The sequence below is a fragment of the Podarcis erhardii genome (assembly GCF_964252035.2).
Source record: "Podarcis erhardii genome assembly, chromosome: 6".
NCBI classification, from domain to species: domain Eukaryota; kingdom Metazoa; phylum Chordata; class Lepidosauria; order Squamata; family Lacertidae; genus Podarcis; species Podarcis erhardii.
In genome coordinates this window covers 50322770-50349988 of record NC_138510.1, presented here as the reverse complement: position 1 = coordinate 50349988, position 27219 = coordinate 50322770, and the positions used below count along the sequence as shown (strand labels likewise).

The 27219-nt window shown below is 42.5% G+C and overlaps 2 protein-coding genes across 4 annotated transcripts in view; one reads left to right on the top strand and one right to left on the bottom strand.

Moving 5' to 3' along the window:
- The window catches only part of SZT2 (SZT2 subunit of KICSTOR complex), an 86213-nt gene extending 72762 nt beyond the window's left edge, over nt 1-13451 (bottom strand). For both annotated transcript variants that reach the window (XM_081865620.1, XM_081865619.1), the window contains exons 1-4: nt 13348-13451; nt 9106-9231; nt 8400-8573; nt 6438-6608 (exon numbers count right to left, since the gene is read on the bottom strand). In XM_081865620.1, the coding sequence (XP_081721746.1) occupies nt 6438-6608; nt 8400-8573; nt 9106-9231; nt 13348-13377 (501 nt within the window). In that variant the 5' untranslated portion in view covers nt 13378-13451. The remainder of the gene's footprint in view (nt 1-6437; nt 6609-8399; nt 8574-9105; nt 9232-13347) is intronic.
- Nucleotides 1-27219, top strand: part of MED8 (mediator complex subunit 8) — a 245683-nt gene that overhangs the window by 208008 nt on the left and 10456 nt on the right. Inside the window, exons 1-2 of one of the 2 annotated variants that reach the window (XM_081865586.1) lie at nt 13373-13515; nt 19734-19852. In XM_081865586.1, the coding sequence (XP_081721712.1) occupies nt 13510-13515; nt 19734-19852 (125 nt within the window). In that variant the 5' untranslated portion in view covers nt 13373-13509. Of the gene's footprint in view, nt 1-13372; nt 13516-19733; nt 19853-27219 lie in introns of those variants that run through there. The other variant, XM_081865585.1, reaches the window with a different exon arrangement.

The window sequence follows — 27219 nt, the reverse complement described above, 5'->3', positions numbered from 1 at the left end:
GCCAAACCAAGCCACTTCAGAGGGTCTGCCAGACTCACCACAGACTCAGACCACTCCACTTGCGGAGGCTCCACCCACAGCAGCGGATCCAGGGGACTTGGTTTCAACGCCACCTAGGGTCGCACCACAGCCTCAGCAAGAATTGGGTGGCCCCCCGGACTTGGCTGCCAGTCCCCGGCGATCTAGCAGAGTTTCCAAGCACCCAACTTATTTAAAGGACTATGTTGTTGGACATGTATCACTGTTGGTCTAAGTATGTGAAATGTAACCGATATGCTTTTGTGCCTAATTGAACCATTACGTGTAGTGCTGTATATAAGGAAACAATTACGATTGTAACTAACGCTAGTTATGCAAATGAAGGATCGAAAGTGACGTTCAGTGATCGGATAGTTTTAGAAAATGGCAACAGTTACATTGTTCTGGAGCTCTATATAAGCAGGCTGACTGAGCTCCTCAGTAAGTTCTGTTCCACCTTACAAATAAAAAGCTGCTTTGGAAGAATCGCTGTGTCCGATATGTTCACCCACAACTTAACAGCGGCTAACAACAATAAAACAGTACAACAGTACAACACAACACTCTAAAATCATTCATTATAAAATTAAGTCAAAACAAACCACTGGCAACCATTGGGCCAGAGCTCCGCGAAGATTGCCGAAGAAGGGAGTCAGGCTGTGCCCTGGCCAAAGGCCTGGTGGAACAGCTCTGTCTTGCAGGCCCTGCGGAAAGATGTCAAGTCCCGCAGGGCCCTAGTCTCTTGTGACAGAGTGTTCCACCGGAACGGAGCCACAGCCGAAAAAGCCCTGGCTCTAGTTGAGGCCAGCCTAGCCTCTCTGTGGCCTGGGACCTTCAAGATGTTTTTATTTGAAGACCATAAGTTTCTCTGTGGGACATACCAGGAGAGGCGGTCCTGTAGGTACGAGGGTCCTAGGCCGTATAGGGCTTTAAAGGTTAAAACCAGCACCTTAAACCTGATCCTGTACTCCACCGGGAGCCAGTGCAGCTGGTATAGCACCGGGTGAATGTGATCTCGCAGCGAGGACCCCGTAAGGAGTCTCGCTGCAGCATTCTGCATTCCAAAGAAAACTATCTTTGGAAAGATTTTTCCTCCAAAAGCATTTTATTTTAAAAATCCGATTTAAAAAATAAATAAATCCAATTAAAATTTTAAAAAATCTGATAAATAAATATATATATATATATATATATATATATATATATATATATATATATTCTATCCACCCTGCTCCCAACCTAGTGTGCTTCTGGAACTAGAATTGGGCTAGGAAAAAATGACACAAAGTGGTGGTGTGGTAAGCAGAGGGAGGGGTTCACTCCATGCTCTTTTTCATTTAAAATAGCAACCTCCTCCCATTCTGTTTCATAGGTGAACACATGGGTGGCTGACCTGTTGTAGCTAGTTTCCCATTTGTTTTCTAACAGAGAATGCTGGTTTGCTGCAGAATTGGTGCTCCCATGGATTCATGGAGTTGTTGAAAGAACAGTGGAGCACTAAGTCTGTAATGTGAGCGGTTCTTGTTCACTCTTTCCTGGCACAGAAGGAAAACACTGGGGGGAAATCCTCCAATCTAATGGCAGTCAGGAAGGGAAGGGGGGAAAGGAGTTAAGTCTTTATTGGTCTTATCTTTTGGTTATTATTGTGGAATATAAATTTTATACTGTGAACTACTTTGGACACCGCAGTGTAAAAACTGGCACATGCGTTTTGTATGTAAATAAATGAGGAAGCCAAATAAATTATCAGGCACCATGCAAAAGAAAGATCACTGAACGGGATGAAGAAGTAGCTCTATTACTAAAAAGAAAAGTCATTAATATTGGCTTGCTATTCTGGCATTCTGCAAACACAGGACTATGCATATACTCTCAGAATAGCTTTTGACACCTACGGGCCAAAAAAATTGCAGCACCCCAACATTTTATTTGCTTTCACTGTCTGCCTTAGGTTCCTAAAATTAGCAACAAGTAGGACTTCCGGGTTAGCGCCATCGGCAATGGTGGAATTCCTCTGATCCAGAGGAACCCGCTCTGCGAAAATCGGGTCTGGCCGCCGCGGCGAAGGCGGAGACCCTCTAAAAATCCCAGGCGGAGGAAGCCTGGGAACATGGGATTCGGCTGACACCAGGAGCGCCCCCCCCTACACGCAAGGAAACCCCTTTTCGGGGATCCAAAGCGACGTGGGGTGAGCGGCGCGGTGTTTTGAATCGACCGCTATTTTTACAGAGTGAAGCCGCACAGCCGTTGCCGGAGAGCGCTGACTTTTTCCTGTGGACAATTGGACTCTAAACAAGTACCCGTGAGTAGAATGGAAAATTGGACTAAGAAACATCTTAATTTGGCATCAAAGCGGGAAGGTTCTAAACAGGAAGTCCGCCTTCCGCTTTTGTAAATAGATTGAAGCAAAAATTGTGCAAGCTAAAGTCTGGAAAGTCGTATATAAAGGTCTAAATTTCCTTCAGTTTTAACCACCAAAACCCCTCTTGGAAGCAGGAGAAAAGAGGGGGGAATTTTGACTGTTTAAGCCTGCAGGAGAGAGAGTAAAGAAAGATAAATTTCCACTGTCTCAAACCTGGGAACGGGGTGTCAGAGACAGAAATTTCTGGGGGAGTTCATTGACTGTGAATAGAACGTCTTTTGACAGATAGTTAAAGAAGAGAAACAAATTGATTCCAATGTTGCCCTTTGCATTTAAAAGAAACAAAAAATTTGAAAAATGATAGTAACTTTCTTTTGTTGGACTTGCTTTTAAAAGATGGATGCAAATAGAAATTGTCTCCTCTAGAGGGAGCCTGTTAAATTGTTGCTGGAGTTGATCTGGGGATTTCACAGCTGTGAAGATTAGGATCGTGGGACCAGACTCTGACCTTGAATAAAATGTGTTTAGAAGAAGCTTTGGTGCTTGCTCTTTGCAAGACAAATGCTTTGTTGGAGCAGTTGCATGAGAAGATGGATTTGATGACTGTTGCAGTCATAAACCTTGGACAAACAGCGAATACTCTTATAGAAACTATTCAGGAACCAACCCAGGAACCTGTTTTGATAGGGCAAGCGCAAATGCAGAAGACAATGGAGGAGGTTGTTGCTGAACCTCAAGTAACACAAATGGAGAGACCCGAGGCCCTGCAGGAGCATAAGCCGCTGTTCTTGAACATTGAATCTGGAGCGGGCCAGGGGGGGGGTCTGGAGTTGTGGGGGCTCTTAATTTTGGAGGGACTTTGAAACATGTGTTTAAATACTTTCTGTATTACATTGCTGAATGTGGGGAATGGGACTGTGGGGAATGGGCTGATCTGCTGAGGGGAGATGGAGGTTTTTTTGGGTTGGAGTTTCCCCGAGACCTACTCCTCAATGAGAAAGGAAAGAAATTAAGAAAAAGATCAACAAAAGACAAGGTCAAGTGCAGGTATAAACAAGAAGAGGATCTGCAGAAGGGACATGGAAGAGACTTAAGAGCCTTGGACACCAGGTTGATGGACTAGAAGGAATGGACAGTAAGGACTGACATAACCCGAGACCAGGAAAAAGAGACGCTGGATGAAGATTGGAAGAAAGTTTTTAAAGATTTACTTTGGGAATTAGTGTAAAATTAATGAGTATCAGGAAAAATGTTGAAATGAAACTATTTGGCTTTAGTAGAAATGATATAAGGAGTTATGTATAAATAAGTATTAAGTTTTAAGCTTTAAGGTACTTTATGGTAAGATAAGGTTAAAATAAATTAAGGCAAACTGAATGACAGCATATAGTGAAAGATGGAAAGGATTTGTTGAGTTAATTAATAGGTTAGACTGTTAAGATAAATTACCCAATAAAAATTGAGAAAGATGGAAAGAATTTGCTGAAACAAATAATTAAACTAGAATACAAAAAGGGAGGTGTGAGGAGGTCGATGAAACAAGTAATTGGAAGATTAAGATATGGAATATTAGTTGTGTGTTTTTTTCTTTTTTATTGTTATTGTTGTATTGTATATTTTTTTGTTTTTTATGTATTGTAATGTATGTTTTGTTAAATTTTTTGTTGTTTTCTTTTCTTCTTTTTTCTGTAATTTTTAAACTTTTAATAAATATCATTTTAAAAAAATAAAAATAAAATTAGCAACAAGTATACATACAACCTGATACATAAATCAAACAAATCAAGGAAACAAGTGAAAGTAAATATATATCCTAAATCATACACAGCTATCCTGGTAGCTAGAGGGCGAAGCAGGAAGAGCAAACACACAAACACCATTAATCATGAATATACGAGTAAGAAACTGTTGATAATAATTTCCAAGTAATGAATGTATGAATGCCAACAATTTACTAAATGCTGTGGATGTGGACAAAAATGCTGTTCCTAATAACTGAACCACTTACAATTGCCACCCAGCTCTAATAAGAGCAGCCAGGAGTAGGAGAGGCAAAGTCCAACTACACTCAGCCCCTCACAATAATCAGAGTTAAGCATATTCAAGCTTTGCGATTGTGCACACAGAAATTCACAAATCAATTGTGTGCACAGAATTCAGCAACTTGAAAATCTCCATATTCGTTTTAAAAGGCAGGTTTCTAATGAAGCTGAAGCACATACATCAAGTAATGTTCGAGAGATAAGACTGCTGATTAATGGATCTCTGTGACCGGGAGTGACAGATGGATAAGAAAATCTTCTGATGAATCACCACTAGGAGACTGTATGTTTCGAATGAAGGGGAGGGGGTGGAGGAAAAAACTTTTTTTTTCTTTGCACGATGTGATATTAATAACCCTTCACCCCAGATAGAAATAAGATCGCTGCGTTTTTATTAATCACAAGCAGGAATTCAAGAACTGTGTGGGATGGATTATAACAGGAGAGAGGATTGGTGAACGGTGAGAAAGAGGAAATTTTTTATGACGCAGTTAAAAAATGGCGTCTCGCCAAGACAGGCTTGCCAGAGAAAGAAGGACAGGGGGAGGAGAATCAGGATCGTTCGAAAGAGAAGGAATGTTGGAACGCAAGCTTGACCTGACAGAGCCTCCTGATTCATTTGATTTATTTGGCAAGCCTGAGAAAAGTAAAGGACAGACCGAAGATTAATTTTTTTTATGGAAGCATTGAACAGAGGCTGTCCCTGAGCGATATGATCTTTGAAGAGTACAAAACCCACACAGAGGATGCCTGTTTTCAATCTGCTTGTGAAAATTATCAGAGATCGCAAAGAAAGGAATATACGATAACAACAAGAAGAGAAAGAAAGTAATAAAGGACTATCTGGATTGAACTGGATAGAACCTGTCTAATTAAAGCAGTAATATAAGTGATGTTTGGACTTGTTCGGAGTTTTGGACTCGTGCGGAGCTTGATGTATGGGTACCCCCAACAAAATTTAAAATTTGGCTGTATAATTTGGAACTAATGTGATTTGGATAATGTGATGTGATTGGCCTGTTAATAAAAAATATTTTTTTTTAAAAAAAAGGCAGGTTTCCCCCTGACCTTATAGCTGTGAAAAATAAGCTTCAAAATGTGCGGGCCATTCTGGGAGATCTCAGTATGTAAAGGAGAGGCTACAAAGGATTTCTAGTGGTTAGGGGACAACACTCCTGAGTAACTCCTTATGCCCCTTATGACTGGCAGAAGCAGAACAGGTTGTAGTGGTTAGAGTGTTGGACTAGAACCTGGGAGACCAGGGTTCAAATCCCCTCTCAGTGAGGAAGCTCACTGAGTGACCTTGGTCCAGTCACTCTCTTAGCCGAACCTACTTCATTGGGCTGTTGTGAGAATAAAATGGGGAAGGGGGAAACCATGTGTAATACCACCTTTGAGGAAAAGTGGGACAGAAAATGAATAAGAAATAAATTTAAAAGGCTATGCAAAATATGACAAAACATGCGATCCTGTTCAATTTGCAAAGTATATACAGGGTTCATAAAAGCACTGCCAATTTTGACATTTTTTTAAAAAAATATGTGCATGGTATAAGATAAAGAGTTAACCAATCTGTAACTCCAGTACCACTGTAATTCAGTATGAATGCACTGCTCAACACAGGTAAAGTTTATCAACAATGGGATTTTTGTCTGTTTGCTGCAGAAATGCACCTTTGTAGAAAGAGCAGCCTTACCCATGCCGTAGGACATAATGTGACATTGAAAACAAATTTTGCAGTGGAATGTGCGTGGGATTAAATGAGAAGACACAGAACTAATCTAATCCTTAGCAAACCAATCTCATTTACAGAACATGATGACTTAATTAAAAAAGGTTTGCCAACAGGAGGACACTTGCTTAGAGCTCCTGATATTCTTCCACCCTAGTGTGTTAATTTATGTCACAGGAGAGTCTGGCTCAAATGTTCAATTGTTTAGACATGTAATGAAACCTCTCATTATCAGCAGTCTCTCATGTTAACAGCCTTGTGAAACACAAGACATAATAACTACCTGGTGTGTCTGTAGACCAATGATGGAAGAATATACTTGGATGGTGATGAAGATCTCAGGTTGGTAGATAATGTCCGAGCCTGGGATCCGAAAAGGCTTTAACAACCCCACTAAACACCGGGACAGGGCATAGAACACTTCATCGAAAATTATCTCCCCTGTAGAGTCATCCTGAAGAAGAAAAATGACATAGTATCAAGCTTCTACTGAAGTTGTGCCAGAGACAGGAGTTTGTAGCTAGCTAACTACCGGCCAGTTGCTAATCTCCCTTTCCTGGGCAAGGTTCTGGAGTGAGTGGTCACAGACCAGATCCAGGCACTTTTGGAAGAAACTGATTTTATGGATCCATTTCAATTGGGGTTTAGGCTTGGTTTTGGCACAAAAACTGACCTCTTTCAAGAGAGAGACAAGGGAAACATATCCCTGTTAATTGTTCTCAACCTCTCAGCAGCTTTTGATACCATCAACCATGGTATCCTTCTGGAGCGACTCTCTGAACTAGGGGTGGGTGGCACCGCTTTGCAGTGGTTCCAGTCCTACTTGGATAGTCATTACTTGGGTATTACTTGGGGAATGCTTTTCATCTCCATGGAACCTTCAATGTGGGGTTCCGAAGGGTTGAATCCTATCCCCTATGTTGTTTAACATCTACATGAAACTGCTAGGTGGGGTTATCTGGAGGTTCCGAGTATACTTGTCAGTAGTGTGCTGATGACACTCAGCTATATTTCTCCTTTACACCTGCAGGTGAGGCAGTGGAAGTGCTGAACCAGTGTCTTGTCTTGGTAATGGACTGGATGAGAGCCAACAAACTGAAGCTCAATCCAGATAAGACTGAGGGCACTGTTAGTGGGTGGTTCCCTAGACCAGATGACTGGGAGGTCACCTGCTCTTGGTGTGGTTACACTTGCTCTGAAGGAGCAGGTTCGTAGCTTGGGGTACTCCTGGATCCTTTGCTGTCACTGGAGCCTCCGGTGGCCTCAGTAGCCCGGAGTGCCTTCCATCGGCTTTGGATGGTGGCTCAGCTACGCCCCTATCTGGACAGGGATAGCCTAACTACTGTTGTCTATGCTCTGGTAACCTCAAGGTTAGATTACTGCAATGTGTTTTACGTAGGGCTGCCTCTGAAGACGGCTCAGAAACTTCAGCTAGTGCAGAATTCAGCGGCCAGGTTGCTCACCGGAGCAAGACGGTTTGAGCATATCACACTAATCCTGGTCCGACTGCACTGGCTACCAATTAGTTTCTGGGCCCAATTCAAAGTGCTGGTTCTGACCCATATAGCCTTTAACGGCTCTGGACCGCGATACCTCAAGGACCACCTCTTTCCATATGAATTTACCGGGACCCTGAGATCATCATCTGAGACTTTCCTTTGTGTGCCTTCTCCTTGAGAGGGTGGCAACACAAGATCGGGCCTTCTCTACAGTGGCTCCCCATCTGTGGAATGCTCTCCCCAGGGAAGTTCACCTAGTGCCTTCGTTATACATCTTTAGGTGCCAGGCAAAAATGTTCCTTTTTAGCCAGGCCTTTGGTTGATCTGATTTACATCCTATGCCCTTTTAAAATGTGTGTGTGTGTTTTTTTGGGGGGGGGGCTATTGGGTTGTTGTTTTTATTTTTATTATGTATTTTGTGGTTTTATATCTTGATTTTATTCTGTGAATCGCCCTGAGACCCCCGGGTATAGGGCAGTATATAAATTAAATAAATAATAATAGGAGCATTCCATATGTAATATTTTGGAGACACGTATGAAGTGCTCTCTCTACTAGGAATAAGTCAGGATACCCAGCAGACAAAACTCCTAGGAAAATAGAGCCTGGGAGACTCTTCTCCAAGACAAAGATATGCTATCGCTGACAAGACAAGCTTTAATGAAGAAGCACTTCTAGGGCAAGGATGAGGAAAAAGGATGACAGAAATGCTCAGGGAACACAGGATGAGGAACTAGTACACTTACCACAATCCCCGTAGAAGGGCTCAAATCCAATTCAATCACAAAACGGTACTGGCGCGCAAGGAAAGTGACTTGTGTAGAAGGCACTAGGAGATATGGCCTGGGCTGAACAGGCTCGTCAGGTTGCCAGCTATTTGGAAGGATGCTGAGAATATCCAACTCATTATCTGAATGCACCTTAAATAATAATAATAATGGGGGGGGGGAATGGAGGCAGGACACAACAAAAGGGTAAAGCTCGGTTACAGATGTACCTTCCTTCCTAGATGCTGTTGTAAACAAAAATTGCCCTTTTCCCTTATGGGGTATCCAAGAGCCCATATAGAGTCCTTACATAGGTTCCCTATTGGTAGGAGAAAATAACAGAGGCCAACCAGAGACTATTGTGAAGCAAAGCAGCTAGTAAGCTTGATCTTTATTGATCTGTTGCAACAGGGTACTCCCCTCACCTGCAGGAAAGTAGGAGGACCCAGAAAAATGGTGTGCAAAGGCTTATAAAGACTTTTGAAATTCCCATCCTGTAGATCAAGACCACCCCCAGAAACATCATACATACATCACAGAAGGGGTGTAACCTAAGACCACCCCTCAGATACATCATACCTACATCACAGAAATTTAAATGTTGTTCATCAGTCCAAAGCTTTCCTACTTTGACTGGCCTAAAAGGTCATCATACAGAAGTAAACTTTACGTGCAGCTTGCTTACCAGTTCAGATTCAGGCACTGCCCAGATCACCTGATGCAAACGACTGAGAAACCAAGCCAGGCGCACGTTGCGTGAAATTCGATAATCCTTTTTCATCAAGAGAAAGACCTGCCCGGCCTCCTCTACCTGCAAGCAATAAAAAAGAACTGTAATCTCACATCTTGATTATTTTGTAAGAAACTCACATGTTGTCTCAAATTGTTCTTTGTCATTATACCGCCAGAACAGGATGGCAAAGATTATATCACTCAACAATTGCGTAAGATGCTGCATGAGCCCAAAGATTAAGATGTACACACACAAAAATGGTATATTTATTTATTAATTATTATTTTCTATTTTATCTATAGAAACATACATCACCCACTCATAAAATATCAAGGCAGTGTACAACAGTACATACAAATACAATAAAACATAAAATAGCATAAAGCAATACAAAATAATCATTATAATTACTGGCAAATCTTGGAGGCAGTGGCATAGCGTGGGCAGCCACAGGGGCAGTTGCTCCGGGTGTAAAACTGTTAGGGGCACAAAAATTCAACACCTGGTGCTGCCTCAATACAGCTACGTGCTTCCATCACTGGGCTCTGTTGAAAACGGCTTCTCCATGCGAACCAGGAATTGATCTCTCATTTTCTTATCTATGTGGCTGTCATCTCCTGGGTGATGCAGACACCCACCCTACCCCTCCATGTGACCCTGGGCACTGGCAATCCATGCTATGCTTGGAGGTAGTGGATATTAAACAGCTGAATGGGCCTGTCAGCACAAAAAGGTGTTCAAGAGATGTTCCAAAGTTACCAGTAAAGATTCCTGCCAAATCTCTTATTACTATTATTATTAAGAGCATTTGTACTCCTGATCTTCCGCCAAAAGGCTCCCAGAGTGACTTACATACAATCCATTAAAACAAGACTGTCCCTACTTGCAGGCTTACTAACTGGAAAAACCACAACACACTAGGAAAAAGGGGCAGGAAGGAAAGAGGGAAATAAGGTTCCTAGTAAATTAAGGGAGAGGTTCTTCAGCCCTGCCCTGAATTATTGGGACACTCACATGCACAACTTTAAGAGGCAGTGGCTGTTCTGCAACCAGACAAGGGACACTTTATGAGACCTCCTCATGACAGGCGGGAATCACACCAGATTGTGAGGAGAGGAGCAGGAGCAGCCTAGGGTCTATTTTGCTGCTTGGCAAGGAGGCTACCGGAGCCCCCACCCAGAACTGTCCAGTTCCCAAGAGACATAACGTCCCAAAAGGCCCACCCACTCTCCATAGAATGAGACTCATGACTCTGATGCCTGGCTTCTGAGACACAGGGGACAACAAACAGCCGTTCTCTGAATGATCTCAGTGATCAGGCTGGAATATAAGGGCCCAGGTGGTCCTTAAGTTGCCATGGGCTTTGTATTTCATCAAAATAATATTGACACGGGCCCATTTAGCACATGGGCAGCCATTGCAGATGTTTTGGCAGAGGTGTCACATGGAGTCTGCCATCTAGTAGCTGCATTCTGCATTAGCTGAAACTTCTGGACCAAGCAGAAAGTCAGTCCCACACAAAGTGCATTGCAGTGCTGAGGTTGCCAATGCATGGACTACAAAAGCCAAGCTAACCTGATTCAGATACAGCTGTATCTAACATACAAATGAAGCCAGCGAAAGGAAATCCTAACCATAGAAGTCATTTGCACCTCGTATATATAGAGAAATACCCCCATGCTACATACTTGCACCATCAGAACAGGCAATTAGCAATGTGACCTACCCACAGAGCTTCCATATTTCCAGAATTCAAACTCAGTTTATTGGCCCTCATTCAGTCCACCACTGCACTCATGTACTGGTTCAGGGATTGAAAAGCCACTCCCAATTCAGATGTTATGAAGAAACAGAGCTGTGTGCCATAACTATACAGTCATACCTTGGTTTTTGAACAGCCTAGTTCTCAATTGTTTTGGCTCCCGAATGATTGAAACCCAGAAGTGACTGTTCCAGTTTTCGAACGTTCTTTTGGAAGCCGAACATCCGACATGGCTTCCATGGCAGGAGCTTCCTGAAGCCAATCAGAAGCCATGATTTGGAAGTCGAATGGACTTCCGGAACGGATTCTGTCTGACTTCCAAGGTACAACTGTACTGGTGAAACCATGCTCCAAAACTCTTAATGGCCACTCCATGTATGTGTTAATTAGCAGTGGGACAAAATAGCACCCTACAGAACCATGTAGCACAACAACCAGGGAGCAATGTCCACTACTATTTGGCAGGAACTGCCACTGTGCAATTTACAATGTGATCCTAGGAGGGTTTAGTTAGTAGTCCCACTGGCAGATTGCTAAAATTAAAGCTTACATTTTCAACAGAATTAGAGAAAAAATAAGACTTGACATTCTTTTATGGAAAATTCCAGTACCATGTGAGAATTCCACATGGACATATATGATAATATTTTCAAGATTTTGTAACTGTAATCAATTGCTTTATTATTTCTCTTTTTCTCAACAGCTGGTTAAGAGTATGTTAAATCACTGGAATTACGGTAGTACTGAAGTCTGTGTGGTATGTTCAGTGTACAATGTTGTAAATGATTTATTTCTCTTTAATACTAAAAAAAAGCTCTAACTACTTCAGTTAAATTTACTCTTAAATTTGTGTGCAAATGCATTATCATCTAACTATCTAACTATCTGGCATGTGGGCCCTTTAAGAGAAACAGCTATGACCCGGGAGGCCTGGAGAGCTGACTCAGGTGTGGCCTGGCTGGAAAAGTTTGTTACTAATCTGTGCAGGCTTTCAGGGCTCCTCAAGAATAGGTTTGCTATGCCATTAACTAACTGAGTTTGTAATGCATTTCTACATAAACTACAGAGGACAAAACACATAGGATTACAGCATGAGAGTTTTTTGGAACTAGAAAGGTTTCATATTTTTACAGCCAACAGGTGATCCAATGAATATATAATATTGCCTACTTTATATTTCTTACATTAATATCAACTTCCCTTGGAATACCTGGTCACTGTTAGAGATAGGAAGAGCAAAAATGGCCAGTTATTCTTATTCAAAAAGCCTGTTTCTCCCTTAATGGCAAATCAAGGCTGCTATCCTTAGACATATGCTCTATTTACATATTAGGCCTTAATTCTGAGCCAGCATCCATAAGGCTGCTCTGTAGACAAGTGGAGGAATAGCAAGTCGACTTGAACATGCTACCACATGTGCACTAATAGTACCAAAAAAGTACCAGGGCTGCATGTGGGTAGGTGATGCAGTAACAACAATGGGCATGCAGAGTCCAGCACATCTCCCTACGTCTAAACATTTCCTCTGCCAGAGGCATTTGGCTCTGTTGTTCTCTAAAGGCACCTCTCCGTAGCAAAGGGACTCCCTACTTGTGGCACCTTCGACTGCAAAACTGTTGGGCAAAGTAGGGATGAGCTTTTTATCGAATACTCGTGTTCTCATGAAATCTCTTTAAGGTTAGGTGCAATATACAGCCAGACAATTATCCAACACTACTGTACCATGGTGTATTTTTTCCTGTGTTACTGGGTTTGTTTTTAAATCATAGACTGTTTGACGGTTTTGCTTTGGTGACTGCAACGTTAAGTTGCGACTTGTTTCATTCACGGCATGTTTGCAAACTGCCCTGTGGAACGTTTGGTGAAGGGCGGGCTGCAAGCGCAAAACAGATACATAAACACATAGTAAACAAGATCTAGGAGTAAAAACAAAACAAATTCCTTCCAGTAGCACCTTAAAGACCAACTAAGTCAGTTCTTGGTATGAGCTTTCGTGTGCATGCACACTTCTTCAGATACACAAGTGTGCATGCACACGAAAGCTCATACCAAGAACTGACTTAGTTGGTCTTTAAGGTGCTACTGGAAGGAATTTGTTTTGTTTTGACTATGGCAGACCAACACGGCTACCTATCTGTAACAAGATCTAGGAGTGGCAGTGAGCCGTTATAGGGCTGTGCCCCGTGTCTGCACGCAATGCAATACGCTCCCTTGCATCCACGCGCTCACTCCACCGACACACATACACAGCGCGCCGAGGCAGGGACTTCCCTTTGCATCCCCGCAAAGCCTCTCGCCCCCTTCGCAGCCCTGCCTTAGGAAGCTCGAGCGTTCTCAAGCGAGCGAGCGAGCGAGCGAGCGCGTGCCGCTGCACACGGCCCGGCCCCCCGCGCTCCCCAGCCCCGCGCGCACAGGAAAGCCAGACGCGCTACCTCTGCTTCGGGTCTCTCCGAGGCCGCCATGGCCAGCACTTTCCAACTCCGTGACCTCCGACCTCGTGACGCACCAACCCGGAAGAGGAAGCAGCGCGCGCGCGAATAAGCCGCCGTCCGCAGAAGGCTTTCTTTATAGCGCGGTCTCCGGTCTCGGTCACTATGCAGGTGAAATAAGCGGGCGGGGTTAGTGGGTCGGCGGCGCGGGGGCCTTTTGGGACCGCATCTTTCTTGGGAACTGGCTAGTTCTAGCTGAGGAACCTTTCCCTCCCTTAGTTTAACCTTGTTTTCCTCTTCCTCCCCTGCCTCCTTTCCCTTGTCCCCCCCCCCCCCCATTTGTAAGCTTGCGGGTAGGGGCTGGCTTGTTTTAATGCATTGCCTTTTTGTCTGAAGAACGGGAGGTACAAATGCTCTTTTCACAATAATAATAGTGAGAATGCTCTTCTGCAGAGATTGGGCAGGTGTAACAAGCCCTTTTCAGACCAAGGGCCCGCTTCCCTTTTGCAGCCCTCCGGGGGGGGGCGTGCTAATGGCGGGTGAGGAAATGGGTGTGATTCTTAACTGTGTGCGTACTAGAAGCTGCGTGCTAGCCGGACGAAAGTCGGAGTTTCTGCACACGTACCTCGTGTGTCCTCCACCCAGGCAAGCAAGAACCAGTATTGGGAGTTCATTGACTCGTTGCGGCCAGGAGGGCATGGGGGCAGGGTTGCTGAGGGGGTGTGGCCCAAGGGTAGGTTGGAAGGCTACACATGGTAGCGGTGCCTGAAGTTTCCCACCCCTCCTCTGGGGAAAGCAGCTGCAAAGGTGAATAGGGTTCTTGCATTTTTATAACTTAATAGGTGTGCAAGGTATTTCAGTAAGTTGCATGCAACCCTTTCGTGAAGGGTTGGGAAAAGTTGAAATTCTCTTCTGTGCAAGTTATTAAAAAGTGTTGGAGCCTTGCTATCTTTTACAACTGATTCGTCTTTAGCTAACAGACTATCTGCCAACTTAAGATTCAGATAGCAACACTTTAACATGAAAGTTCCATTAAAATGTGCTAAGGATTCGGGTGCTAAACTGGTGGAGTGGTATTCGCAGTTGCAATAGGACTCTTGGGTGGATTTAAATGGCATTTTTAAAAGCTAATTACAGTTCAGCCATAATGTAAAATATGTTGGTGTATCTTTGCCTCCTGTAGGAGCTGAGCTTTTCCTCAATATTAGCTGCATGCCCTAACTCATTAATTCATCTTAAAATTATTCATGTCTTTCAGTTATATGCCAACTTCCCTGATATAACGATGGTTAGTGTGAACCCTAGTATAGATAGAAGACCAATAGTGTCTAGCAGTAAAAAGGAAAAGGGGGAATTCATAGGATATGGGGAGAGAGACAGAGGAGAATATGAACTCAAAGGGAATGGAGATCTCTTAATCATGGTAAGGAGATAAATAAATGTTACATGTTCCTTGGGTCCCAGAGCCTATTAGTCAAAGTATTAGTAATAATAGTAGTTTTATTATTTATACCCCGTCCATCTGGCTGTGTTTCCCCAGCCACTCTGGGTGGCTTACAGCACATTAAAAATGGTAAAACATTACACATTAAAAAATTTCCTGATACAGGGTTGCCTTCAGATGTCTTCTAAAAGTCAGATAGTTGTTTATTTCCTTGACATCTAATGCAGGAGATCTTGGGGTCCTCACTAGGCCCCAGTGGTGGAGGTGGTTCTGTTAGATTGCAAACCACTTGAAAGAGTCTCCTTCTGCTGTTTTCTGCAGATGCAATAGAGGTGGTAAAGAAGGTCCTCTTCGCCATTGCTATCTCCACTTGGTAGGCTCAGTGTTGAGCTCTAACCCATGTCTGGTCAATTCAGAATGCATTTTCCACCAAAACTAGAGTAACTATGAGGTGTTCTTTCTGTCCTCTGGCTCTATCCTTAAGGCTTAGTGCATCTTAGAATTTGAAACCAGAATTGAAAGGCCAGAAAAAAATATGGGCAGTATCCAACACTACAGTTCTCCTGGCACAATATACTTTCACAAGCACAACAGAGCTTCCTTTTCCACTTCTGCCACTTCTACCCCCTGTGCATCCTCAAAACCACCTGGAGCAGATTATGGGGGTGTATGGGAGAGGAGAAGAAATGGAAATTGCATTGCATCAGTGAAACATTTGTTCCACAACATTGGATATAACTCTGTTTTTACATTTTCACAAATAATAGAAAAGATCAAAAGTCCTCCCTCCCTCCAGTCATCCACAGTTAATCTTCCATTACTTATGAGCCATATGAAATATGTTGTCATTCTCTGTAATCATTTAGTTCATCTTCTGGAATCTTCACGTGTCCTTTCCATGTGCTAAAAGAATTACATGATTATATCAAACTGGATTCTGCCTTGAGCCATGCACAAGCAGTACTCTTTAGAGAAGGAACACCACACACAGTTGGCAATAAAGTTGTTTTATTCAAGTGAAGACATAATTTATTTCCAGCTTTTCTACAGTTTCCAGATTTGCATAGATTGCTGTATTTTTCCATGTATAAGACACCCCCTATTTTGGGGGACTCCAAATTAAGAAAACACCCTTCAGCACTACCCGTGTATAAGACCAGTTTTTGTGTGTGTGTGTGTGTGTGTGTGGTTTTTTTGTTTTTTTTTTTTGTTTTTTTGTAAAAAGCCCCCTAGTCTTATACACAGAAAAATACGGTATATAGAACTACAGGCTTATTTCTGATGTTTATGTCATAAAATGTATATGAGTGGTAGTAATTTTTTTTTAAAGCCTCCAAGTGGTTTACATAAAAGATAAAACAATAAAATTTACAGTAGTTTAAAACATACAAGAATACTAAAATATTAAAACAGATTAAAAGTCACATTAACTTTTTAATCACCTGGGTAGGCTTGTCTAACCAAGATTTTTTTAGCAGGCAGGAGCCAAAAATAATACAGTGAAGGCACCTGCTTGGAAATCCCTGCCTATGGTTATCAAATTGTGAGTGCTGCCACACTAAGTGATCATTTTCTTACAAATGTGGAATAGGTATTATGTGGCACCTGTAGTACTGTCAGTTCCATGAACTGAAGCTGTTGACTGAGCACATGTGGGATAAGGCAATCTCATAGGTGAACTAGTCCCAAATTGTTAAGGGCTTTATATACTAATACTTTGAACTTGGTTGGCCCAGTAGCAAATAGGGAACCAGTACAGATCTCTGAGCACAGGTGTTCTATACTGACAAGGCCGTATTCCTGGCAGCAATTTTGCTGCAGCATTCTGCACTAACTGCAGCCTCCTGATCAATAGAAGCAATAGAATACAATAGAAGCACCACAGAGAGCTTATTTCAATAATCCATTCTTGAATGCATGAACTACTCCAGCCAGGCTTTCCAGGAACAGCTGTAGCTGTTGAACCAATGGCTGTTGGTACAAGGCACTTCTAACCACTGAGGCTACCTGAGACTCCAGTGACAGAGCTAGATCCAAAAACACACCCAAACTGCGAACCTTCTTCTTCAGGGGCAGTGCAACCCCATCCAGGGTAGACAACTAACCAATTTATTGGACTTGGGAACTACTCACTCACAGTTCTTCCAGCTTGCCAGGATTCAAGCTTTCCTTGTTTTTCCTTATCTATTTCACCACTGTGTCCAGGCAGTGGCTCAAATACCGCTCAGCCTCTACTGATTCAGATTTTTGTTGGAAAGACGCCCCCGGGGAAAGGTGCCAAGCTTCCCAAGCCGGGGCTTCTCTCCGGTGGTCACTCTCTGGCTGGAATTCTCAGAGAGACCGGTAATAAGCGACCCCTCCCTCATGAGAGGAGCACACTCACTTCCTCCTGGCATCTCATCACAGAAGAAAGCGACAGTCCGTAGTCTAACAGCTACTTTATTAAGACTGTACAATCAGCAGAGCACAGTGTCTCGGACTCAACTCTGCTCTTCTATACGTAAGTGAAAGAAAAACAACACTCAGTAACTCCACCCGGTTACACTGAGAACTGGCTGAGACTTCCTGTCTAATGCTCAGAGACATCACATGATGTCAACACTGTTGCTGCTCCTCGCAGCTGGTGGGAACTGAGGAATAAGAGCTTAGTGTCATCAGCAAACTGATAGCACTATCCCAGAAATTCATAGGGATGGCTTCCAACGGCTTCATGTAAATAGCACTGGAGATAAGGATCAAGAAGCAGGAGCAAAGTTTCACTCCCCCATCCCATTCTGCAGAGATCAAGGTGACCAAGGCCGACTCAGTTCTGTGGCCAGGCCTGAATCCATGTTGGAATGGATCTAAATAATCTGCCCTCCCAAGAATGCTTTCAGCTGCCCCACCATGGCCCGCTTCACCAGCTTCCCTTAAAAAAGGAGGTACTGTATTTGCAACTGGTCAATACTGGTTGTTCTAATCCAAAGGGTTCTTTAGAAGCAGTTGCACCACTGCCTTGTTCAATGTGGCAGGGACCACCCCCATTAACCACACTCTGGACCCAACTAATTAGCCGCCCTCTGCTACATTCAATAATCATCTGCAAATGTGAATAAAGACAAAAGCATGTTAGTGGGCTGCTCCAGGTAAAAATGTGCAGAATAAATCATACAGTTCATAACTAACGCCAAGGACCGTAAAGAGCTGTCCCTACTGCAGAACAATAGTTTTAGTTCTATATATCCAAACGGATGTAATTGCATAGTTAATGTTCAGTTCACATTGGAAAGTGTTCCTTGTCTGGATTTTTTGCTTGTTGAAGGCCTCTAATTTGGATCAAGGGCACAACCCTACACTAGGAAAGGTGGGGAACAACCCTATAAATCAGGAACGGTCAGAACCTGACCTACCCTACAAACTTTGATTTGTGCAACTGTCCTCCTTTCTTTTTTTTTCTTTCTTTTTCAATAATATTTTATTAAGTTTCTTTTCTTACAGTCAAAAATATATAGATTAAAGAAAGAAGAAAAAAAAACACAGAAATATAAAAGAATATATAAAAGGTCCAACTTTCCATAATGTTTTTTAACAATCCAACTGGACTTCCCCACATCTTCCAAACCCTGCGTTCTTTGTAATAAAAACGTCAGCAATTTGTTACCTTGTTTCATAACTTACTGTATCTTTCAATTTATCATGTTTCTAGATTCACAATGTTATGTCCCAATTCTTATATATTTAAAATAAACATAATAAAATTATTTCATGGTTCCACCTCTTATTTCTTGTACCTTAGTTTTCAATTCACCTAATCAAATTGCAGAAGCTAAAGTTTCCTAATCGTGCATTTTCTTAACATTCATACAACTTATAATATTTTTGCAAATAGTCCTTAAATTTTTTCCAGTCCTCTTCCATTGTTTCCTCTCCCAAGTCTCGGATTCTGCCAGTCATTTCAGCCAGTTCCATATAGTCCAGCAACTGTCCTCCTTTCAACCATCTGATACAGCTATTAATGATCATATACCAGAGCAACATAGGTTACAAATAAAAGTAATCAGTGCAAGATTACCTCCCCAGATAATCTTTCAAAGATATTTCATCAGTGCAAACAAGCTTATTGGGAATGCTATTGACATACTTGCACCAAGTATGATGTAGCAAGAGGGATACCCAGTGTTTGCATCCACCAGCAAGGAACAATGCAAGGCAGTGTTTGAACAGCACCCAAAGGGAACCCTGAAAAGAGGAAATGTTGGGGAAATATCTGTGGCCAATATTTAAGAGTTGCTTCTCTTAAGAGTGAATACAACATCATGGCAGAGATCCAGAAATTCATCAGCTCCTACCCCATGCAAGTCTATTATGTTTGTGCACATATCTTTAAGCCCATAGGGTTAAAACAGAGGCACCCAAAAAGAAGGAGCAAACACAAGTGAAATACAAGGAAGTTCATGCACCAGGCACCATGTCTTAAACCTCTGGACTCGGCTGAATCAGAATATCATCATTGCTATTTGGCACGACTTCAGTCTAGCAAGTTTTCTTTTAACACTCTTTACTCTTGCCACACATTTGTCAAATGCTTTGTCAGAGACGATAATCTTTCTATACTAAAAATAATTATAATAATTACTATATTCACTACAGTGGTACCTCACATTAAGTACTTAATTTGTTCCAGAGGTCCGTTCTTAACCTGAAACTGTTCTTAACCTGAAGCACCACTTTAGCTAATGCGGCCTCCCGCTGCTGCCACGCCGCCGGAGCACGATTTCTGTTCTCATCCTGAAGCAGAGTTCTTAACCCGAGGTACTATTTCTGGGTTAGCAGAGTCTGTAACCTGAAGTGTATGTAACCTGAAGTGTATGTAACCTGAGGTACCACTGTACATGAAAGACAAAAGTGGCCCTGTAAACTGAACACTCATTAATTAGAAAATTGGTTATTACTCTATCCTTTCCAGAGAGAGGAGAAGCAGCTTGAATTATCTCTTGAGGCTCTCATCAGTCAAGTGGCTGACCTGAAGAATTCCTTAGTCGGTTTCATTTACAAGCTGGAAAATGAATATGACCGACTTACCTGGTAAGAGGCTGGGAAGAAAGTTGTGTGGCTACTCTTGGTTATTGGTGGGAGCAGTCATTGCAGCATCTTATTTCTTTTTTGATATTGGAAAAAACACACACACACACACATATAATTACATTATTATCTACTTTACCCCTCTGGCTCTCTAGAGCCTATCGACTTCCTTCCCGCCCACCTCATGGCTTTCAAAATTAACCTTTATATCATAGCATTTTATACGTTTTTCAATTCTAATTACAGTACACTCATTACAAAATATCTCAAAATTTAAATATATATAAAAGGGGGGGGGGAATTTCTCATTACAAATCTTCAGACAGCCCTGCTAGTGATGTTAATTGCTTACAATGATCTTTCACGTATCGTATAAATTTACTCCAGTCCTTTTGGAATACTTGATCGTGCTGGTTTTGGATTTTCCCTGTCAGCTTCGCCAGTTCCGCAGAATCCATCATTTTCATCTGCTACTCTTCTTTCGTTGGTACTTCTTGTTGTTTCCATTTTGGGGCTAAAATAATTCTTGCCGCTGCTGTTGCATACATAAACAGCCTTTTATCTTCTATACCCAATAAAAAGGCTTCTGGTTTTTTAACAAAAGTATTTTTAAACATTTTCTTTAACATATATCATTTCCTAAAAAGCCTTTACCTCTTTACAAGTCCACCACATATTGTAAAAGATACCTTCCTTTTCTTTGCATTTCCAACACTCATTAGTTCTTGTCCTATACATTCTAGCAAGTTCTGATGGTGTTAAATTATTATTATTATTATTATTATTAATATTAATATTAATACCCCGCCCATCTGGCTGAGTTTCCCCAGCCACTCTGGGTGGCTCCCAATCGAGTGTTTAAAACATTACAGCATTAAATATTTAAAACTTTCCTAAACAGGGCTGCCTTCAGATGTTTTTTAAAAATAGGATAGCTGCTTATTTTTTTGACATCTGATGGGAGGGCGTTCCACAGGGTGGGCGCCACTACCGAAAAGGCCCTCTGTCTGGTTCCCTGTAACCTCAGTTCTCGCAATGAGGGAACCACCAGAAGACCCTTGGTGCTGGATCTCCGTGTCCGGGCTGAACAATGGAGGTGGAGACACTCCTTCAGGTATACAGGACCGAGGCCATTTAGGGCTTTAAAGGTCAGCACCAACACTTTGAATTGTGCTCGGAAACATACTGGGAGCCAATGCAAATCCTTCAGGACTGGTGTTATGTGGTCCTGGCGGCCTCTCCCAGTCACCAGTCTAGCTGCCGCATTCTGAATTAATTGCAGTTTCCGAGTCACCTTCTGTGCTGGGCCTGGGGGTTAACCCAAGCAACGCGGTCCAGGTCCGGTCCCGAATCCAAGAGATTCCATGAGGAGTCAGTCCAACAGGGCCAGGGTCCTGGGGCAGGGTCTGGCAGCCTTTTATCTCTGATAGGGTAACGGCCAGTCCTGATCCCCCAGTGACTCACCTCCCTGTTTCGCCCAAAGGCGATCACTCCTGGTGCGAGTACTCAGGTCTCTCCTTCTCTCAGACCTGAGTCTCTGCAGCTCAGGAGATGTTGGTGGGTTACTAGACCCAGAGGCCGCCTCAGCACCTCCTGACCCAACTGGTAGTGGAGCAGCTGCACGTGATTGCCCAGCAGAGGGCAACGAGGTAATCCCTGCATCTGGAGCCAGGGCAGGCTCAGGCCCCTGACTCGGCTCAACTGGTGCTTGTTGCAAGGGAACCTGTGCAGACTGAGGCTCTTCAGAATCAGGCCCCAGACTTGGTTCAGATGCCGCCTGAGGCAGAGGATCTGGTGCGGATCGAGACTCCTCCAGTTCCGAGCCCAAGTCCTAGGCCATCACACCTTCAAAGGTAGCCCCATGTAGAGCGCATTGCAGTAGTCCAAGTGGGAGATAACTAGAGAATGTACCACTCTGGGAAGACAGTCCGCAGGCAGGTAGGGTCTCAGCCTGCTTACCAGATGAAGCTGGTAGACAGCCGCCCTGGACACAGAATTAACCTGTGAGTCCAAAGTTGTGAGTCCAAAATGACTCCCAGGCTGTGCACCTGGTCCTTCAGGGGCACAGTTACCCCATTCAGGACCAGGGAGGACCCCATTCAGGACCATTCAGGACCCCCCCCCGCCTGCCCCCTGTCCCCCCAAAACAGTACTTCTGTCTTATCAGGATTCAACCTCAATCTGTTAGCCGCCATCCATCCTCCAACCGCCTCCAGGTACTCACACAGGACATTCACTGCCTTCACTGGTTCTGATTTAACAGAGAGGTAGAGCTGGGTATTATCCGCATACTGATGAACACCCAACCCAAACCCCCTGATGATCTCTCCCAGCGGCTGCATGTAGATGTTGAAAAGCATGGGAGAGAAGACAGAACCCTGAGGCACCCCACAAGTGAGAGTCCAGGGGTCTGAACACTCATCCCCCCAAATCACTTTTTGGACACAGCCCAGGAGGAAGGAGCGGAACCACTCTATAATAGTGCTTCCAGCTCCCAGCCCCTCCAGACAGTCCAGAAGGATATTATGGTCAGTGGTGTCAAAGGCCGCTGAGAGATCCAGCAGAACTAAGAAACAGTTTCACCTTTGTCCCTAGCCCACTGGAGATAATCGACCAGTGCTACCAAGGCAGTTTCAGTCCCATGGTGAGGCCTTGGAAGGGATCCAAATGGTCCGCATCCTCCCAAGAGCGCCTCCCCTACTCGCGGGGAAACCCTTTTTGGGGGCTCCGGAGCGAAGTGGGGTGAGCAGCACGGTGCAGCGAACCGATTGCTACTTTCACGGAGGGAAGCCGCACAGCCATCGCCGGAGAGCGCTGACTTTTTCCTGTTGACATTCGGACTCTAAACAAGTACCCATGAGTAAAAACGGAAAATTGGATCAAGAAATTATTGAATTAGGCACTGAAGCAGGAAGGTTTAAACAGGAAGTCCGCCTTCCACTTTTTGTAAATAGACTGAAGCAAAAACTTTACAATCTAAGAGCCTGGAAAGTTGTTTCAAAGATTGAACTTTCCTGCATTTACAACCAATAAAACCCCCTTGGAAAGCAGGAGAAAAGGGGGGGGGATTTGACTGTTTAACCCTACAGGAGAGAGAGTAAAGGAATATAAGTTTCCATCGTCTTAAGCCTGGGAACGGGCTGTCAGGACAGAAACTGTTGGAGTTCATTGATTGAAAGTGGAGTACTTTGATAGATGGCAAAAAAAGAGAAACAAATTAACTTCAATGCTGCTTTCTGCTTTTTTAAAGAAACAAAGTATTTGAAAAGTGAAAGTAATTTTCTTTTTTCTTTTGTTGGACACATTTTTAAAGATGGATACAAATAGAAATTGTGTCCCCTAGAGGGAGCTTGTCAGTTTGTTGCTGCAGTTTATTTGGAGATGTTACAGCTGCGAGATAGAGATCGTGGGACCAGTCTCTTGACCTTGAATAGAAATGTGTTGGGAGGAAGTTTTGGTCTTTGCCCTTGACAAAACAAATGCTCTGCTGGAGCAGTTGCATGAGAGGATGAATTTGATGAATGAGAAGTTGGACTTGATGACTGCTGTAGCCAGTGAATATGAATTAACAGGAAATAAGGCTAAAGAAACTATACAGCGACCAACTCAGGAAACTGGTTTGATTGGGCAAGTGCAAGGGCAGAGGAAGATGGAAGAGGTGGTGATAGCACCCCGAGCAATACAAATGGAGAGATCCAAAGTCCTGCAGGAACAAAAGTTGTTGCATTGGAAGATTGAACTTGGAGTCTACCTGGAAGTGTTTGGAGTTAAGGAAGCTCCTAAATCTGGTGGGACTATGAAACATGTTGACAATTACTTTTTGGACAACCACTTTTTGGATTACAAAGATGATGACAGGGAGTGGGACCCTGGGGAATGGGCTGGCTTAATGAAGGAAAATGGAGCTTATTACCGGTTGGAATCCCCCGGAGACCTACTCCCCAAGGAGAAAGGGGAGAAATTAAGAAAGAAACGAACAAAAGACAAGGAAGAGTGCAATTACAAACAAGAACAAGAAAATCTGCAGAAGGGGCATAGAAGAGACTTAAGGGCCTCGGATATAAGATCACCAGATTGATGGACTGGATGGAATGTATAGAAAGGACTGACATAACCCGAAACCAGGAAGAAGGGACGTTGGATAATAACTAGGGGAAAATCTCTTTTTTATTTTTGGAATTAGTGTAATATTAATGAAATACCAGGGAAAAGGCTGGAAAGGAATTAATTGGCTTTAGTAGAAAGGATTTAAGGAGTTATGTATAAATATGGTTTAAACTTTGAATTTTAAGGTTTTTAAGGTAAGATAAGGTTAAATAAATTAAGGTAAACTGAATCTCAGATTTTGGTAAAAGACGGAAAGGATATGTTGAATTGATTAATAAGATAGATTGTTAAGACTGAAACAGTGAATTAAGTCAGAATACAAAAAGGGAGGTGTGAGGAGGTCTAAGAAACAAGCAAATGAAAAGATGTAATATGGGATGTGTATTCTTCTTTTTTCTATTTTATATACTTTTTTTCTTTTTTTTCTTTTAGCCTATTCTCTTCTTTTTTCTGTTGTGCTTTTTCCTGTTCTTTTATTGTATTTATGTATTTTTGAAACTTTGAATAAATATTATTTAAAAAAAACCAAACAAATGGTCCGCATCCTCCAGGCGTGCTTGGAGTTCAGCAACCACTCACTCAATCAGCTTGGCCAAGAATGGTAGATTTAAGACTGGGTGATAGTTGGCCATATTGGCTGGGTTCAAAGATTTTTTTTTTAAGAAGCAGTTTAATGATCGCCTCTTTCAGTGGGTCTGGGAAGACTCCCTTGCAGAGGGAAGCTTTCATCACCCCACAGAGCCCATCGCCCAGCCCTTCCCAGCTCGCTTTTATTAGCCAGGATGGGCAAGGATCAAGGAGACAGGTGGTCAGTTTCTCTCGTCCAAGCAGCCTGTCCACTTCCTCGGAGGTAACAGATTGGAATTGCTCCCATGTAACATGACTATGGGACACGGGTGGCGCTGTGGGTTAAACCACAGAGCCTAGGACTTGATGATCGAAAGGTTGGCGGTTCGAATCCCCGCAACGGGGTGAGCTCCTGTTGCTCGGTCCCAGCTCCTGCCCACCTAGCAGTTCGAAAGCACCCCTAAGTGCAAGTAGATAAATAGGGACCGCTCTCCAGCAGGAAGGTAAACGGCGTTTCCATGTGCTGCGCTGGTGCCAGCTCGCCAGATGCAGCTTAGTCACGCTGGCCACGTGACCCGGAAGCTGTCTTCGAACAAGCGCCGGGTCCCGGCCTCTTGAGCGAGATGAGCGCGCAACCCCAGAATCGGGCACGACTGGACCTGTTGGTCAGGGGGTACCTTTACCTTTACTTTAACATGACTATACAGGACTCTAGCACTCTCCTGCCCCAGCCCAGCTCCCATGGTGGAGTCTACCTCCTTCCGAATGCAAAAGCATTGCAGGAGATCTTGGGGTCCCTACCAGGCCCCAGTGATGGTAAATACCATCGATACCTCATTTTCATAACATTTTCTTTAAGTGCACTGCATGCAGTAAAGTTAACACCTTCCTTCCACAACCTTTCCCAAGATTCTAACTAAATATTATATCCAAAATCTTTAGCCCATTGTATCATCATCCCTTTAACCTCTTCATCTTTAGTATGCGATTCCAATAATAGTTTATACATTTTCGATAATATTTTCCTCTTATCACCCAACAAGTCTATTTCCAGCCTAGATCTTAGTGTACTGAAACCATTTTTCTTTTTATCCTCCTTAAACACATCATTTACCTGATGATATTGCAACCAATCCATCAATAACTCTTTTATTTCTTCAAATGTTTTTTAATTTTAACTGACTTGCTATCTCTGTCAATAAATCTCTATGCGTGGCCCACTCTCCTTTCATATTTAACTTTTTTACCATTATTCCTTCTATTGGAGAGAGCCACCAAGTGGTTTTACGTTCCAATAAATTTTTATATCTATTCCACACCTCATAAATTGATTTTTTTATTGTGTGGTTCAGAAATCCTTTATGCACTTTTACTTTGTCATACCATAAATATGCATGTCATCCATATCTGTTGTCATAGCCCTCCAAATCTAAAAGATCTGTGTTCTCTAACAAAATTCAATTCCTCAACCAACATAGACAGGACATTTAACAATATATTCTCAAGTCTGGCAGGGAGAAACCACCTCTTTCTTTTGTATCTGTTAGGATTTTGTATTTAATTCTTGGTTGTTTCCCCTGCCAGATAAATTTTGATAATACTTTTTGCCATTCTTTGAAGTGCCCCACCCTGCACAAAATATTATTCATAACATCCTTTAAGGGTGACATCAGTTGTTCACACAGTTTTTTGTTGTATTTCGCAGTGAGTCCATCCAGTCCTGGCGCTTTACCTATTTTTAATTGTTTTATTGCTGATTGTACTTCCATTATTGTTATTGGTGTATTCAATTGGTCTTTTTTATTTTTCAGAATCTTCGGTAATTTGTTCTGTTTCAAATAGTTTTCTATTTTTTTCTATATTTTCTTTTCCAGCTTTATATAATTCTTTATAAAATCTTAGGAGATTTTCCCTGATCTCTTTCGGGTTTTCTATTATTTAATCTTCTATTTTTAGCTTATTAATAGTATTTTGTCCTTGTTTCCTTTTCAGTTGCCAAGCTAATAATTTTCCAGGTTTATTGGCAAATTCAGAATTCCTCTGCCTTAGCATTTTTATTTTCCATTCGACTTCTTGATTAATTAATATTGAAAATTGGGTTTGCAGCATCTTAATATTTTGTTTTATTTGTGTACTTCTTGGTTTCTTGATTAATTGCTTTTAATTTTCAATTATATGCTTTAATATATCCTCCTTTTCTCTTACTCTTTTCTGAAGGCTATTTTGTTGTATGAAGAAACCTCTCATTACTACTTTGCTTGCATTCCATACCATATCTATTCTGTCTCTTTATTCAAATTCAATTCAAAATACTCTTGGTAAAGTCTCTTGTGCCCTTTGCATAATCTTCTGATCATCTAGTAATCGTTCATTCCTTCTCCATGTAAACTATGATTCATCTCTTCTCTTTAATTTCATTACAATCGGATTATGATCTGACAGTTATTGCAGCATCTCTGTTAGCTTTGCCAGTTTATTGGAGCATCCCTTGTCAAATGTGGTAACCCTGTGCATGCTTACCTGGGAGAAATCTAATTGAACCCAATAGTGCTTGTTTCTGAGTAATTATGTGTATATCCAGACTGTTAAACAGGTATGAAGCTGTTTTCTTTCATCCAGCTTTGCTTGTGGTATCCTGTTGAAGACTGTGTGAAATCCCTATAGTTCTGTTTGATGTGATATTTTCCATAAATGTA